General features: G+C 48.7%; 1 protein-coding gene across 1 annotated transcript in view; it reads left to right on the top strand.

Annotated features, from left to right (window-relative positions):
* LOC144163390 (sodium-dependent nutrient amino acid transporter 1-like) overlaps positions 1 to 16,010 on the top strand; it is a gene marked incomplete at its 3' end in the record, with an annotated part of 37,177 nt that overhangs the window by 3,447 nt on the left and 17,720 nt on the right. The window contains 5 exon segments of the mRNA XM_077694360.1: positions 214 to 326; positions 1,581 to 1,709; positions 2,566 to 2,665; positions 2,917 to 3,017; positions 12,152 to 12,307. Coding sequence (XP_077550486.1) covers positions 214 to 326; positions 1,581 to 1,709; positions 2,566 to 2,665; positions 2,917 to 3,017; positions 12,152 to 12,307 — 599 coding nt within the window.

Genomic DNA, 16,010 nt, shown 5'->3' with positions numbered 1-16,010 from the left:
AATGCGTTTCTTTTATCTCAGTACACAAGTACGCAAGCGATATATTCCGAAAAGAAGCAAACCATGGCGTTAGGAACATTTCTATGAATTTGTAAAACATTTCGTGGGTCATGAATTAGTAAGTCCGATAGGAATGTGATCAGGTGAGTCCTCCTTAAGTAATCTTTCCCAATCGGAACATAAGACCAAACTTGGCACTTGCCTTCGGCGCAGTGCAAAGCCTGGCCTTTGTTTCCTACATCGAGGCGCTGAGCAACATGGCCTTCCCGCAGATGTGGAGCTTCATCTACCTTGCCTGCATGTTCCTCCTGGGCCTCAACTCGTCGGTGAGAAAGCGGGCCTTGAGCCTCGGCTGTGGCACATTTCATAAAAATCTAGCGGGCGATTTTTTCTCTTGGCAACACTTGAAAACCGCCATGACAGTGCCCGCCGGGTCTGCGCAGGCGTTCGTACCTCGCAGAAAAAAAAAAAATGGCCCCGGCGTCCGGCGTTTGCGCCGTTATTACCTGATTCTCGGCCGTGGCGTATACATGTTCCGAAATGGAGTAGCGGAAATAACCGTCTCGTTTAACATCTACTTTAACTTTCACCGGGCAGCCGAATCGAGGGTCGGACAGACAGGCAGACAGCGAGACAGACAGACAGACACAGGCAGACGGGCAGATACAAACACAGACAGACGGACAGATACAGACAGATACAGACACAGACAGACAAAATTTTCATATTCAAGTAGCCCAAGAAAGACTATCGTGGTTAATAATCGGAGTGACATTTTATGGTGATTCTCTACATGCCCTTGAGAACTGCGCATCACCAGCAATGAATGGATCCGCGCTTGCGAAAGAAAGCGGCCCGACGCACGAAATGCCTTCCCTGCAGCGCAGGTTCCTGCGAACACGGCATTGACACAGGCCCGCGAGCACCTTGCCCACGGCTGAGCTGTTGAGTACAAACGCCAAATAATGCTTTGAAGACGCACTCGTCAATTGAGATAAAAGAGATTAGCGATATCTGTCGGCAACTGGCCGAGCATACGACGTCGCCTTAGCAACGAGGACGCGCAGACACAGGCATAGCGGCGCACACACATAGTTGCCAGCATGCGCGCCAGGCCATACAACCTGCAGAAGACCCCAGAGCAACGGAAGTATTCAACGCAACTACGCGAGACTGCGCGCAGTGCTTTCCGCCATCGACAACAAGGAAACATACCGGTAGAGCCAATCTGTTTCGGCGCGCCTCGCGTGATAGTGCCATAGTGGGGTTTTAGCTGACCGTTTTCGGCGGTCCGCTTTGATACCGGCGGGCTGCTGAGCGCGACCGAAGGCAATGCCGTTCGCGGCCAAGCGCGCCACGCATGCGCAATAGCGCTCCCGCTTTCTGTCGGAGCAAAGCGGACCGTGAAAAACGGTCAGCTAAAGCTCGCTATAGTTCCCCTAACTGCGTCGTGCAAACTCGCGTAAAAACGGTTTTTAACGTTATAAACGATCGCTATATGTGTTCTTGCAGCGCAGTAATGCTCGAAAGTACCGTAACATCCACAATGGCTGCACGTGCTTAGAACGTCTTTCCTCCAGGTTTGCCTCATACACACGGTGCTCATGGCCATCACGGAGCAGTTTCCTGGCTTGAAGGACTTCAGGGTGGAACTGACGCTTCTGTTCTGCATCGGGGCCTTTCTCGCTGGCCTACCGCTCTGCACTCCGGTGAGTTAACAACCCGGCAGCAACCATTGTTTTCTTTACTGACGGTGCGACCCGTTAGATTGCTGGATGGTACAACTCTGGAGCAAACGATTGGCCCACTTTGACGATTGCTACCCTGCGAGCGCAGTTCTTCGGTGCCATTGGTTATCTTCCGTCACCGTCTCGATCTTCACCGTTAGTTTGCTCAGCAGGGTTTGATTTTACGAGCGAATTCCCCAGAGCCAAGGGGAGGCAAGAGTTCTATCTTCGCCGAAATAGCCCGATACAACGGTGTCGCGATTTCCTATCCGTCGATGTCCTATCGACCTCGAAAAGTGACCGTCAACACGAACAATACCGAAACGGCCTTTGCTGCAAAGAGAAAACAGGAATTTTTGGTACCTGCCGCGGTGGCTCAGTGGCTAAGGCGTTGCGTTGCTGAGCACGAGGTCGCGGGTTCGATTCCCGGCCGCGGCGGCCGCTTTTCTGATCGAGGGGACCAACAAAAACGCCCGTGTATACGAGATTTCGGCGCACGTTAAAGATCCCCGGGTGGTCAAAATTAATCCGGAGCCCTCCACTACGGCGCGCCTCATCGCCTGCGTTGCGTCGGCGCATTAACCTTACAATCAGGAATTCTTGGTTTACTCTCCAATAAGATTTACTTTTAAACGCTGAAGGTACCTGCTAGAGCCATCATTGTTCATGCTGCCTGCAGTTTTCAGGGACTATAGGAGTTTCAACCGCTTTCCACCAACTACACCGCTCCGATTTCCTCTTCCTCTTGTAATATTTCTCAGACCATGCGGGCGGCTTACGGATCGCTGTTGTTGTAAGAGTACTGACGAGCGGTACCGTAACTGCTACACTTGCGCAGACCGGGCCCTTCTTCATGAGGGTGATGGAGACTCACCTTGCTGGATCCTTCCTGGTGGTGGTTGCGTTCGTCGAAGTCATCTGCTACTCATGGGGCTACAGTAAGTCTTTTCCACTCGAGAATAATAATAAAGTCCTGTAATGGCGGTACACACTTGCGCGACCGTTACTCTTTCGAACGGCATAACAGTATAAAGGCATTATGAAGGGTAAGGAAATGGCTTTAGAGCAGTTGTGATCGTGTAAGTAGCGACACGCGTAGCGATGTTTCTACGGATGTGTATAATTGATGAAACAACTCGACTGCATGCATCGAGAAGCATGATGATGATTGCTGATGTCTTGCCTGCAGCTGCCAGGAGGCTGCTGTTCGACATCGAGTTTATGTACACGGTGCCGTCGTCCATCATCTACAAGGTGCTCTGGAGCTTCACGGTTCCCCTTATGCTTTTGGTGAGCATGTAGCTGAGAATCTCAAGCTAAAGTGTTCTTTCGCAGTATTCGTCCTGCTGGCGCAGTGACACGCTTGACATCGTGGAAGGAGGACTTGGAACGTTGCCTCTTTCTGGACACTGCGAACCATGACTTCCAAGCCTACATCACCTACTTCCTCCATTAGTTTGGACTCGTATAGTACACGAATTCGACTTGCTTAACTTTTGGAATGGTTGGCACTCGAGCTCGGGGGATGCGGGATTTCGGAACACGCGTTAAACAACCCGAGGTGGGCGAAAGTCTTTCAGTGTAGGGTAGAAAACCCGGCTTTGCGCCACTTAACGTCCCCTCAGGCTCCATTCAACATCCTCCTTCCTCTCTAAGTTTGAAAAGCACATTTAAGTAGTTGTAGGGGAAGCGCTCATTGTTTCCTACGTACTGCGACTTTAAAAACAACCACACGTCGCCTTAATTGTGTTAGCTAGTACCGCAAGATAAGGTTTCAGAGTTGATGGAGGCGAAAAGCAAAAACGCCCGTGTGTGCGAGATTTCGGCGCACGTTAAAGATCCCCAGGTGGTCAAAATTAATCCGGAGCCCTCCACTACGGCGCGCCTCATCGCCTCCGTTGCGTCGGTGCGTTAAACCCTACAATCAATCAATCAAGGTTTCAGAGTATCGGCACTCTTTTCTCCTATTGTTTTGTGCCGCCGCCATGATCATTGGTCTGTTCGCATTACATGACATTTGTTTACACTGCGACGCTTCATGGGCGCCGCCATTTTGTTGTTTATGCGTTTTAGCCGGTCAACTCTGGCAGGCTAAGCTTTTCCTCCCAGCTCTGCGGCTGCGCGCGACTGACGTCGTTCCGAACGCGAATCAAAGGTAACGCGTGTAGCAGAATTTCAGCAGCGCAAGTACATCCGGAGATGCCGTTTTGCTGCACCTTCGGCAGTGTTGTTAAAGGGGCCCTGAAAGGCGTTTTGAGCACACTAAATTGACTATACCCGGTTACAACTTACGAACGGCACCACCTCATGTAGTGTATCACTCCGCCGAAGCGCCGGACCCGTGACGTCAGTGCGCGCGCGTTTTGAAAGAGGATCGCGCTAAATTCGTGACATCATCTGCTTTTCTCACCGAGTTTGTTTGTCGTCACTGCAGTAATTTATAGGCAGATTAAGTCCTAAAAGTCATGGAAACGACTCGTGTCCGGTGTGGTTAATGTGTGCGTGCGCTGGCGGTGATTGCTATCGGTTGTTTATCTTGCGTCTCTCATTTCAGAACTGATCGATTGTCCACACCTCACCCCACCTATTCGTGAACGGCGCGAGATTTCGTAATTATGACATACGAATGAACAAATAAGTTTTAATATAGGACGTAAAAGAGCGAGTGCGGCATTAATTTATATGACTCACCATGTTACAAAGATCGATGCAGTTATGCGTACGTGAAGTACTCGATGTGCTGAAGCATTAATTTCGCGAGGTACGCAACATTATGCGTGTTTGACGACGACGCGGAGAACGATTTCAGATTTTTAGATTATGCTGATGGTTAATAACAATTGCATCAAACACTCTTGTGTTTAGTAATGTGTGCACAAAAGCCACGCCAATCGGAGGTGCACATGGGTAGCGCGTTGTTTGTAAAAAGGAAAAGAAAAATAACAGAATTGCTCCTTTCAGATCACGCGTGAAAAATAGCTTCGCTTCTGCTTCATTATTACGCGTGAGTTTATTACTGTCTCTTCCTGGTTATTGCTCCTTACATGTGCATTGTCTAAGCACTGCCGTCATTTCTACGACTGTCCTTAATATAGCACTGTTACGCGTTTTTTTACGCAGTCTTGACAAGAAAGCCTGCGGTTTACAGGAAGCGACCATGAAGTGTCTGCGCGTAAAAACCGTGCTTCACGGTGCTGCACATTTTTGGGAAAAAGCGCTTTTGCGATTCTGATCGAGTCTCGAAATGGATGGTAAATTCTCCATTCCTGAAAAATGCTCTTTCGCAGCTGCCATGGTAATTGCGATTTTGACAACGCCAATGTAGGTTATAACAGGCTATTTCGATCACTTCTTTCAGATTTTTATACGCCCTAACACACGGAATTTGGAGTATCATTTTACGAAACTGGGGAAAATGCCTGTACAGGGAAAAATTTTTGGCGTCATAGTTACAGCTCACCCTTTTATGCCCATTTGCTTGAATTTACATCTGCTGGGGCAAGCTCAAAGAAATCGCAGGCCAAATAGCAAAAAAGTTTGCTTTTCTCTTAATTATATGTGGGAGTGAATTATTCACACTTATAATTTGGCTAGAGAGCCGCCACTTATAAACAGCATTTGTTTTTATTCCCTTTTGCGCTGAAATGTTTATGAATGAAAAGTTGTAGTGTCTTCTACGCAAATTCAAGTGCCAAAACAAGGGCATGATGCAGACAGTCTCACTGGCAGGCATACTCATGCGTACGAGCTTGAGGTATCATGGACACGAGCTTGAGGTACCAATTTACAAATATGAAAAGGTTAGAACCCAGAAACCTTAGCAGGCGCTTCCTCCTCCTCCCCGCCCCCCCAAACTAAATTCGGCTAAAACGTGTTGTGTGGTTTTGACATGGAGCTTCACTGAACAACAGAATGCAGAGTGCGACAGGTGATTCCCTGCAGGCCTTCCATCTGGATTTACCACTAGGGCACTACCACAGGTGTATGAAGACGTTAACAGTGCCCGTACACAGTTTTGTTCAATGTTTCCTCCACATTATCACAATAACGCACTGCTAAGAACCTCGATATCTGACATTTCTCTCTGAAGTATGCTTTACAGTCCAGATGTTGAAACTTGAAACTCGGTCCTCTTTATCACATTAAAACAAAGTTGCATTCAATGACCTCCCCATGCCCGTAATATGAGTCACATTTTATCGTGTCTTACAATGAGCCTGAGATTATTATACATGCTTTCGTTATAAGCAGTGTACTCTACACGCACAAAAATAGCAACGGCTGCTTTTTTGATACCATTCAACACGACACCAAGCCAGGGATGTGTTGAAAAATTGCAACTGCACCGTAAATTGTAATTTTTTAATTACATATTACATACATTGAATTACACTGCAAGCTTTGACTTGAAATCACATAAAAGCACACCTGTAGTCAGAGTTAAAAGTACACATCCTCAGTGAAAACACAACATCCCATACGTGGCGCTGCCATGAGAAGTCCATTCAAGCACATAAGTAGCATATGATGCCACTTAGAACACTGCAGTGATTTCCCTTATACCGGACTTCCAAATGCTTCCGGTGCAAAGGGGCTTAGTGAGATTGTTATACAAGTCGTTTTTTGCCTCAGTACCTCGGCAACTCTTCATTGCCAGCAGTTTCAAATGAAATAAAATCAGCAAACAACGAGAAATATGGTTGCAGGTCACATAATGCTGCAAGACAATTTCAAGCTTATGCGCAGAAGGTTCCTATTCATCAGGCACAACGCCACAAATTAGATGCAAAGAGAACAAAACGACATGAGCACATTTTGTACAGCAGCCACTTATCGTAGCAGCCATTTAAAAAAAATTTCTGTACTGCCGCGAGGCACAGTCCTCTCGTTGAAGTTTGTCGCTGAAAGTTTCAGGCAGTCCGATAACTTAATCTGACAGCCTTGCCCTGGTGGTATTCAGCTTATCTTGTGCATTGTTGCAATATGTTGGCATTCGTTCCAAGGGCAGAAGAGTGTATTGTAGAAAGGTAGGGCACACATGGTAGCAACGTCAACAAATTTGTTGGTTCGACAGTAAATTAGCCTGCTAAATGTAGTCGTGCAGGCAGAACAGCCATTCTTATAAAAAAAGAGACTTCCTTAAAATTGTTGACTGCAAGCTTGGGCAGATGGTGGTTTCTCCCTGGTCGATGTAAAAATGAGCGGGAAGTTTTTCTGTTTTCTTTGCGTGCATTCCCCCGACAAGGCGCAAGCTCGTACTGACCTGTTTGCTTCCCCACAAACAGTACCACATAATGTAACAGGAAATTTATTTCTTCTTTGTGAGGGTATATTAACTGCATAAAGTGTCAGTGACAAGGGAGAGCAGAGCCAGACACTCTCAGCTTGTACACTAATGTTCGTTTTGTGGGACAGTGATAGGATCCATGCGGACCCGGGACGTCAGTGGGGTGCCGCCCCGCAACACATGGCGGCATGGCACGTCTCAAGCTCACCTGGACCGCTTCTGCGTTACCAGGGACTTCTTGCAGTGGGTGGCTAGATGCGGTGTCACACGTCTTTTTCTGACCATGGACTAGTGTCTTTCTCCATATTAATCAGTTTGGCTCGTGTGGAAAGAAAGACCAGCAATCGCCGGATAACGAATCCTGACGCTGTTCACAAACCCCAACTCGTTGAAAAGGTAAACAAGACCACTGGAAACCTTGAAACCAACACTGCAGACGTGGCCGCATGAAAATATTTTAAGGAAAGATTTGAGCGTGAGGCCACAAAGATAGGTAGGCGAAGGCAGCCGAGCATAAAGTTACAGAGCGTTGCCTCAATAATACAAGATTGTCTTTTCAATAATGCAAGATTGTGTCACCATCCCCCTTAGTTTTATGTTTCATGTTCCTCAGCCCTACATTGTTGACCAGCCATGTAAACAACCTTGGTATTGTTCCAGAAAAGAAGTTGAATTCTGCTGCATAAAGCAAACATAGTGGGAGGATACACAGGTGGCAAGCTCGCTGTAGGCCAGACCGCTATTCAACATTTGGTGGGCTCTTAAAAGAGCCGTTTGGAGCTTCGGAGCTGAAGACTGCAGCATGGTAAGCCTCACTCCATTTGCTCGATGCCGGAGAGGTCGTCATCTGCACTCCCACAGCTGTCGTCGTCTTCCTCCTCCCCAAGGCTGATGATGATTGGTCCACATGGTCACTGAACCCACGCGCCTCTCGGCACTTGTCCTCAATGCCAATGACGTGCTCAACAGCCTTGGCCCAGTTGCTTGGAGAAACATTCTCAGCTGCTGTGATGAGGAGCTTCCGCACACTGTCAATCTTGAAGTCAGTGTTCAGCCTAGCAACTTCACCTTTCATCTGCGCCCAGATCAGCTCGATGGGGTTAAACTCGCAGTGGTATGGTGGCAACCTCAGAACGACGCACCCAGCCTTTTCTGCCGCGACATCAACCCTGAACTTCACAAACTGGTCTTTCACTGGCGCCACCAGTTCAAGAAGCTGCTTCTTTGTCATCGTTGCATCACACGGGATACCTTTTGATGTCAGCCAGGCTAGTATGTCAGGCTTGCGTGAGGACATGGTCGGGACAGACTCCAGCCGCCTGGAATGGTAGGACGCGTTGTCCATGACGACAACACTACCCTGGGGCAGCTTAGGGAGAACAGAGTCAAACCAAGCCTCGAAATGCTCGCCGTCCATTTCCTCGTGATAGTCTCCCGACTTCGTTCCTTTGAAAACGGACAGACAGCCGTCAACAAAGCCGTCCTCGTTGCCGATGTGGGTGACTATCAGCCGCGCTCCTCTTCCGGATGGCTGTTTGAGCCCAGTCGTCAAACCACGCAGGAAAGCGTCCTCAGACGTTTTCACTGTATCGTCCCTCCAAGCCTTCGTCACGGTGTGGCCAGCGTTTACCCAAGTTTCGTCTGTGTAGAACACCTTGCGGTGCTGCTGCCTGTACTCAGCGACCTGACGAAGGTACCGCTGCCGCCAAATCAGCACGTCCTGACGCTCGATCATCATCGAGTTTCGTTCGCGTTTCTCGAAGACGAAGCCGATGTCATTCAGGAGGCGGCGGATGGTCCACGTTCGAAGGCTGGGAAGATGCTCACTCCTCCGAAATTCTTCCGCAATCTTCTGTGCAGTAGGAGGCTCGTTGCGCCGGAAGAGGTCGTGCACAATGTTTCTCAGCGCGCACAAAGTGAAGCTGTCATACATCGCAGTGCGGCGTTTGCGGTTCTCGCTTCCGGGCCTTTTCCGCGAAGGTGTTGTCAGCTTCCCGTCCGTCGCCTTCGCTTTGGATTTGATGTCCAAAACCTTCCGAAAACTGACACCGGTGTACTCACTTGTCTTGCGGCAAGTCTCTTTCACGCCAACGTGCTGGTGCTCCCCTCGCAGCTTCATGTAGACGTTCAAAACTGTCTGCTGAACGTGGCTACAAAGAACAATGCCGCTGCAGTTCTTCCTGTACAGATGCTTCGGCGTTGATGGGCTCTGAGGGGGCGGTGAACTCGCCCCAGACCGCAAACGCGACGAAGAATCTGGAGTCGAAGAAACGGTAACAAATGCGGCTGCAGGTGGTACTGCGTAGTCATGCTCCGCCAAAAAATCGACCTCGTACGAGACGTCCATGTTGGAGAATGAGATGGTGTAAAATGTGGGGACAAAAATACAATGCGTGAAGCAAAGAGGCCACTATACGCTAACACATCGTAATTTAAAAGCTAGTGAATAATGCATGCGTGTGTAAAATACAACACGTAAGCCATAAAAAGTAAACTGAACTTTGTTATTTTTTTTTTAATAATGTTTTGTTTTGTCATTTTTGCACCGGGTTTTGACTGGGAATGGCATTTTTTTTATAATATTTTTACGTTTTGATACACGGTAGTTGTGGTAATGTATCTCACATTGAAATTTTAAAATCCCAAGAACATTAAGTTTACTTGTTTTGTTTTGGGGGGTTCTTTTATTTTGTGCTTCCAGAAACATTCGCAGTAACGCACTCTTTGCGCCGAGCGGAGGAACAGCCGGTTGCGGTGATGAGGTGCGAGGTGCCGTTCTTAAGTTGTAACCGGGTATAGCGCAATCGTTAGATTGGGTCGTCAACATCATCTGTGCCAAGTATTACTCTTTTACGCGCAGCGGAAAGCTCACACTTTTGTTGCAAAGTTGGTCGCTTTTTTCTCACCCTTTCCTTCGTGTTTTTGGACGCCGCCATCTTCACATGTCTACATCATCGATTCCCAGATGTTCGTCATGAGCTAGACATCCTGCTATTGGGCGGCTTTTTCACGCACTTCCGGCAAAGAGATGAGTCGTCTGCTCAGCGTCGGCTCGCCGGCTGATCTGCCAGCGGAGTGCCGGAGTGCTTGGACATTTTACGACAAACGAAACAAGTGTAAACAAACGCTTAACCGTTTGTATTGAATGCGACAGGGCCATAACACGACATGAATATTCTCTTACTTGAGTACGTTCCATAAAGAAAGTGTTGAAGCCCCGTGGCACTTCTTTCTTGCAATCGCAGAGAACGCCCTGAGCCGAATGCCCGGGTTTGACGCATACATTTTATTCAACTTCCAAACAATCCAGAGATGCGTTTCGAACGAACACAACGTCACAACATGCGTTGCAAGTACGAACCGCGATTGACAGACGATGGGTTGCCTCCTCCTGCCCCTCGTAAATTCGGCACTCACCTCGCGCGCGGTTTGCGGGGACGAACAGCAAGTCACTTAACTCCGGCGCACAAGCCGAGATGGCTTTTAGCCACGCACACTGCACATACCCCATGCGAGGTTGAGTCGTACGCCGCTTGAGAAAGATAATCCAGACCATGGGAAGCACTATCCACCCGCAGAAGCACAACGTCGCATTTCATCGCGAAACAAAGGCGTCCACAACACACACACCATCGCCTCCTGTAATGCCAAACGCATCTCGCACTTCCAAATGGGAGTGAGTAGTATGCCTGCAGTGCCCATATGCCGCGAGGTGGGGCCCCAAGCTGAACCGGGATCACGCAACGGTAACTGACTTCTAGAGCGGTTTGTGCCTTGTTGCCAGGGCAACCGATGTTTGATATTGTCAAAGAATTGGTGCTCGCTCCAGCGCGAGGAAGCTCAGAGCCGCGGAGGAGCATGTTTTGCCAACGTTGCCGCTCTCCACCACGCGTCGCCCCAAGCTGAACTGGCGTTTTGTGATCGGGTTCTGTATCGGTTCAAAATGTCTTTTTCACATGCCACCGGCAGGAATTACCACCGCCACAAAATAAGACCCGGCACCAGCGGGGCCACATCTGATACGGCGCTTTTTGGATAAACAGTGCGCTGTGCATCCAAGGGAGCGAGCGCAGGATCCTGCCCGTGCGGCTGCGAGTTCGCCGCCGATAAAAAGTCGCGTGCCGCCGATAGCAAAGTTCTGGAGCAACGTACACCGCGAAAGGGCAAGGCCAGGCCGCCGCACACATGGGGCCAGATTTTTCGTTCGCTTTTCCAGCCTTGAGCGGAGTGCGGAATTCATGGTGTCAACAAAGCTTGCCCGTAGCAGACGGCTGTGGGAGCAGCGAAATAGCGGAAGTACGTCACCGCCGAGGAGCGCAGCATCATGGGAGGGAAGGCTCGCTCGCCGTCAACAGCGGAGAGTAAGTTGAAAGGAGGAGGAAACGCGGCGCGACGATAATGCGCGTTTTTTGATTAACGATTTCTCAGCTAATACTCATCGCTTCAACAAAATTCTTGCGGGAGGAGATTGCTAATACATTGCTTTATTTGGTTACATGTACATCCACGCATCGGCGGAAGGTATTTCAGGACCCCTTTAACAAACGACGCTGTCGAAGTTAGCGGCGAGGGCGTATACAAGCGGTAATTTCGCAACTCTGATGAACACCAAAATGACCGCTACTGACTTGCGTGCCTTAGTGGCGGTATTCTGATACCTTATCTAGTGACACTAGTGTTACCCTACTCTACGAATATTAGAGGCTTTGGAAGGACTTTCAAGGGTCTTTTGCACGCTACTTCTGAACTCTTTATGCGTTTTTACCGCATACTTTTATTCCTTTCCCAGGCAGGGCATCCGGACTCCTGTTTCGGTATAGTCTTTCATTAGAGAGTTTTAGCAGTTCGTATGTTCCGCGGTGTACGTAGTTAGCGTGTCGACCGGGACCCGACTGCGCATACATGCGCAGAAGGGCGAGGAGGCGCACCCCTCCGTGACGAATGCGCGGACATGGCGAAGGCCGGCCCGCGGAACTAATCCCCCTACCGCGACGAATGCCCAAGTGCCCAGACGAGTCCCGGTCAACACGGTAACTACGTACGCGACGGAACAGACGGACTGCTAAAACTCTCTATTGATTTTTACGCGTGGTACCGCGGTTGCATGGCTATACGATTGCGTGTCCGCCGTATGCAGCTGAGCTACCTGTCCGGCCTGATCACCGTAAACCCAGCCACTCTACGGGGCTACACGTTCCCGCTGTACGTGGACATTGCCGGCTACATGCTGCTGCTGTTCATCTTTTGCCAGGTCCCGCTCTACGGGCTCAGCTGGTTCAAGCAGCGGGGATACGTGAGTGCCCGCCGTTATTAAGGCGACAGCAGTAGATGCCTCACAAAACGCGAAAAGGGACCATCAGCGACAACACGAATGGCACCGAAAAGGCCGCCGCGGTAACGAGTTTTTAGCAGTTTAGCAGTTTTAGCAGTCCGTCCGTTTGTTACGTTCCGTTCGTAACGTTGTTACCGGGTTAACTGGGACCGGTCTGCGCCTGCGCGCGCGGAAGGGCGAGGAGGAAGGGCGAGGAGGCGCGGACATGGCGAAGGCAGGCGCGCGGAACTAATCCCCCTACCGTGACGAATGCCCAAGTGCCCAGACGGGTCCCGGTAAACACGCTAGCTACGTACGTGACGGAGCGGACGGACTGCTAAAACTCTGTATTAACCCAGCTTCACGGACTTGACGTTACGAACATTGATGTTAACAGCGGAGTTGTTGGCGTTCCCTTATCGCGAGGCTGAGTTTCATGGAACTTCTCCATGCATAGATCCCCGTTCACGCCAATTCATTTTTGCAGTGTTCCACTGCTCGCGCCATCTACCGGAACCTCTTGTTACTTTTGAACCTGGAACACTGCCAGGAGAGGTCACCGCGAGCGCTTGTTGTTTTTCAGGGTATTTTTTATTTTCCATCGCAAAAATCAAGCCATGCATTCTTAATCAAAACTACAATGAAAATATCTCCTATGCATTGATATCTGCCTCAAATATGCTTAATGTTTTCGTTTTGCTCAACAATGTTGACAAGTAAAAGACTGCCACAAGATTTAATAGCTTAGAAAAGTTCTGCGTATATGTACGTATCGTTCACGCATTCTTTTAACTTGCTGCATGCGTGCTTTGCGCTTGCCCTCCTCCTCTCTAGGCTACGCCCTCTCCACATCACTGTGACCGCGTTTCCAGAACGTAGTCAATAAAAACGTCAGTACTTAAAAATCAGGGTCACAAAGTACCTGAGCCAGAAATGTTTGCTCTATGCCCATCAGATCACTAAAAACTTGCTCAAAAGAATTTTCTCTCTTTCCCGATCTCGGCGTTCTTCGAGCGCTCAAATTACGTCATTACAGCAGTGTAGCGGCTATTGGTCGGCTTTCTTTCAGTTGCAGGAATAAGCGCTTAGGATAGACACTTCAGAATAAAATGCTACAAAAGAAAAGCAGAAACGGAAGGCGCATTTACAGTCAAACCCGTTTATAGCGAACTGCAATATGCACCGGAATTAGTTCGATATATCCAATAGTTCGATATAGCCGAACCCGCCTATAACGAGCTCATTGTTACGAGTTCGCAATCCCCAGGAGCCCCTTGCCCCCTCCCCAACTCCGCCATCCAGGTATGCAGAAAACGAACACAGTACAGAAGCCATTACCAGACCAAAATATTCCATTTATTGCAAGTATCAAAGCTACTTTCCACCTTAACTGCCCACGTTGCAAAAAAACAGTGATTTTTGTTTTCACTTTCGTTTTGGCGGCTTCAACTAGCATAGCATTCTCTACACGAAACATTGTTTCCACCAGTTCGAGTCCGCGTCCTCAAAAATCCAAGCATTGGCGGAGCACATAGTCTGCCGAAAGCGCTTCATTATAAGCGTCGGACGGATTTCACTGGCGACATCATCGGGAACGTTGTTGAGCTCTTCCCACAGTTCGCCGATGCTGCTGTCTTGGTCCGGACTCACTGACTGGGCGGGTTCCGTCGCTAGTCCCGCGCATCGGAAACAGTTCCGGAAAGTATTGGGCGTCACATCGCTCCGTGTGAGGCGCAATGTCTCAGTCGCGGCCCTTGCTCCGTGGTCGCGGCCAATCCTCATCTCAATCGCCACTCCGAGATCATGCATTTCAGCGGCCATTCTAGGCGCCCACAGTTCGATATATCGGAAGTGAACTTCGTTATAAGGAATATGTTTCCCATGTATTTCTGTAACTGAATTATTTTTGTTCGATATATAGCATAATTCGCTCTATCCGGGTTCGTTATAGCCGGGTTTGACTAAACGTCAAAGGCTGCTTGTCATCGCGATCTTTTTTTTACGTTTTTTGTACTTTGTTCCCTTTCCAAAAAAATACCTCTACTGCCCGTCTGGTCGGGTGCTGCTGTTCTGCCTGTTTTCCCACAAGCACTGCGTGCTTAGGAAGGCAAGGAAACCCTTGCACCGCTATGATTTGCAATAATCTATCTATCTATCTATCTGCTGCGACGAGCCAATCGCGCAGCGCCGCTCCTTGCTGTCGATAACTGTAGTTTTCGCAGTGATTCCAGACGCGAAGGGAAGAGTGAACGCGTTTATCAGAAGGGTTGCAGAGTCTCTTTAAGTGACCAAGTGCGCAAACTCGGCGAATAACGAAGCCCAACATATGATTTGACTAAAAGAAGTACATGTGCGGAGGACAACACGCAAGGCCTGAATGGCGTTTTGCATTGCGTAATGTCCCTGCGCAGATGCCCCTTTTCACTGAAATGTGATTATCGGGCACGTCAGTCGTAAAATTTACACAAGAGGCCTCTTCGATTGGTCATTCGGGAGCATTGTGGTGAAGACGCCCTACGGTGACTTAGAGTGCACTGGCTTCCATCCCACAGCGGGCAGTAACATCAGCAGGGCCCCAACGGAATATGTTTCGTAAAAAGTTGCTCCTCTCCAGAATTCAACCTCTTTCCCAATAACGTATTTTAGAGTACGGAACCCTTTCTTCGGGGTCCGTTTTTGTACCTTAGGGAGAAAAAAACCGGCTTAGGGCGACGATGAAGCGAGGAGTATACAGGGTGTCCCAGCTATCATGCATCAAGATTTAAAAAAAAGAGCAATGGCGTTACTCGAAGAAAAGCTAGTGCGTAATGTTTGCAGTATTGTGGAGAAGCGTGCAGTAATTTTTTCGTTAATGATACTTAACTAATTAATTGCAATTAATTATCTAACTCGAGAAGTACTGTACTAATCCCTGAAGTGTCAATGAGGCACTTGTATACGTACCCACGAGGGGATCTAAGTGCGGTTATTTTCAGCGACGAACTAATTGCGTACTCATTTATTCTGACTGATAAAGAAAATTCACGAAATATGAAAAATACCCCGTGACGGCCCCTCGGGGCGCATTAGCGCGCACCGTAAAGCAATGCCCTCAAACAGGCTGCCTCTGAGTTAGCCAGAATGAGATAAACAAAAGAAAGATAGAATGAAATTGCGACCGAGTTTGTGCTTTATCGGCACACGCGCCCCGCGAATCTTGCTCCTGTTGCTCCTTCCATGTATGCCATTATCAAGGTGATGCCCTGTCTCTTCAGGCGGGTGACAGGCGAAGCAGTTGATTTCAATCAGCTTATTTGGGGACGCTGCTTTACAATGCGCACGGAAGCTCCGTCACGTGGTATTTTTCATATTTCGCGGGTTTTCTTTATCAGTCAGAATAAATGAGTACCCAATTAGGTCGTCGCTGAAAATACCGCACTTAGATTCCCCTCGTGGGTACGTATACAAGTGCCTCATTGACACTTCAGGGATTAGTTACAGTACTTCTCGAGTTAGATAATTAATTGCAATTAATTAGTTAAGTATCATTAACGAAAAAATTACTGCACGCTTCTCCACAGTAGTGCAAACATTACGCACTAGCTTTCCTTCGAGTAACGCCATTGCTCTTTTTTAAAATCTTCGTTCATGATAGCTGGGACACCCTGTCTGTTTCCTTAATAAAATGGATTGTTGGGCGAGTTGG

This window comes from Haemaphysalis longicornis, unplaced genomic scaffold, assembly GCF_048455015.1.
Source record: "Haemaphysalis longicornis isolate Haplotype H1 unplaced genomic scaffold, Haemaphysalis longicornis Haplotype H1 scaffold_12, whole genome shotgun sequence".
Taxonomy (NCBI): domain Eukaryota; kingdom Metazoa; phylum Arthropoda; class Arachnida; order Ixodida; family Ixodidae; genus Haemaphysalis; species Haemaphysalis longicornis.
Note: the sequence above shows the minus strand (reverse complement) of the source record. Positions and strands in the feature narration are given on the sequence as shown.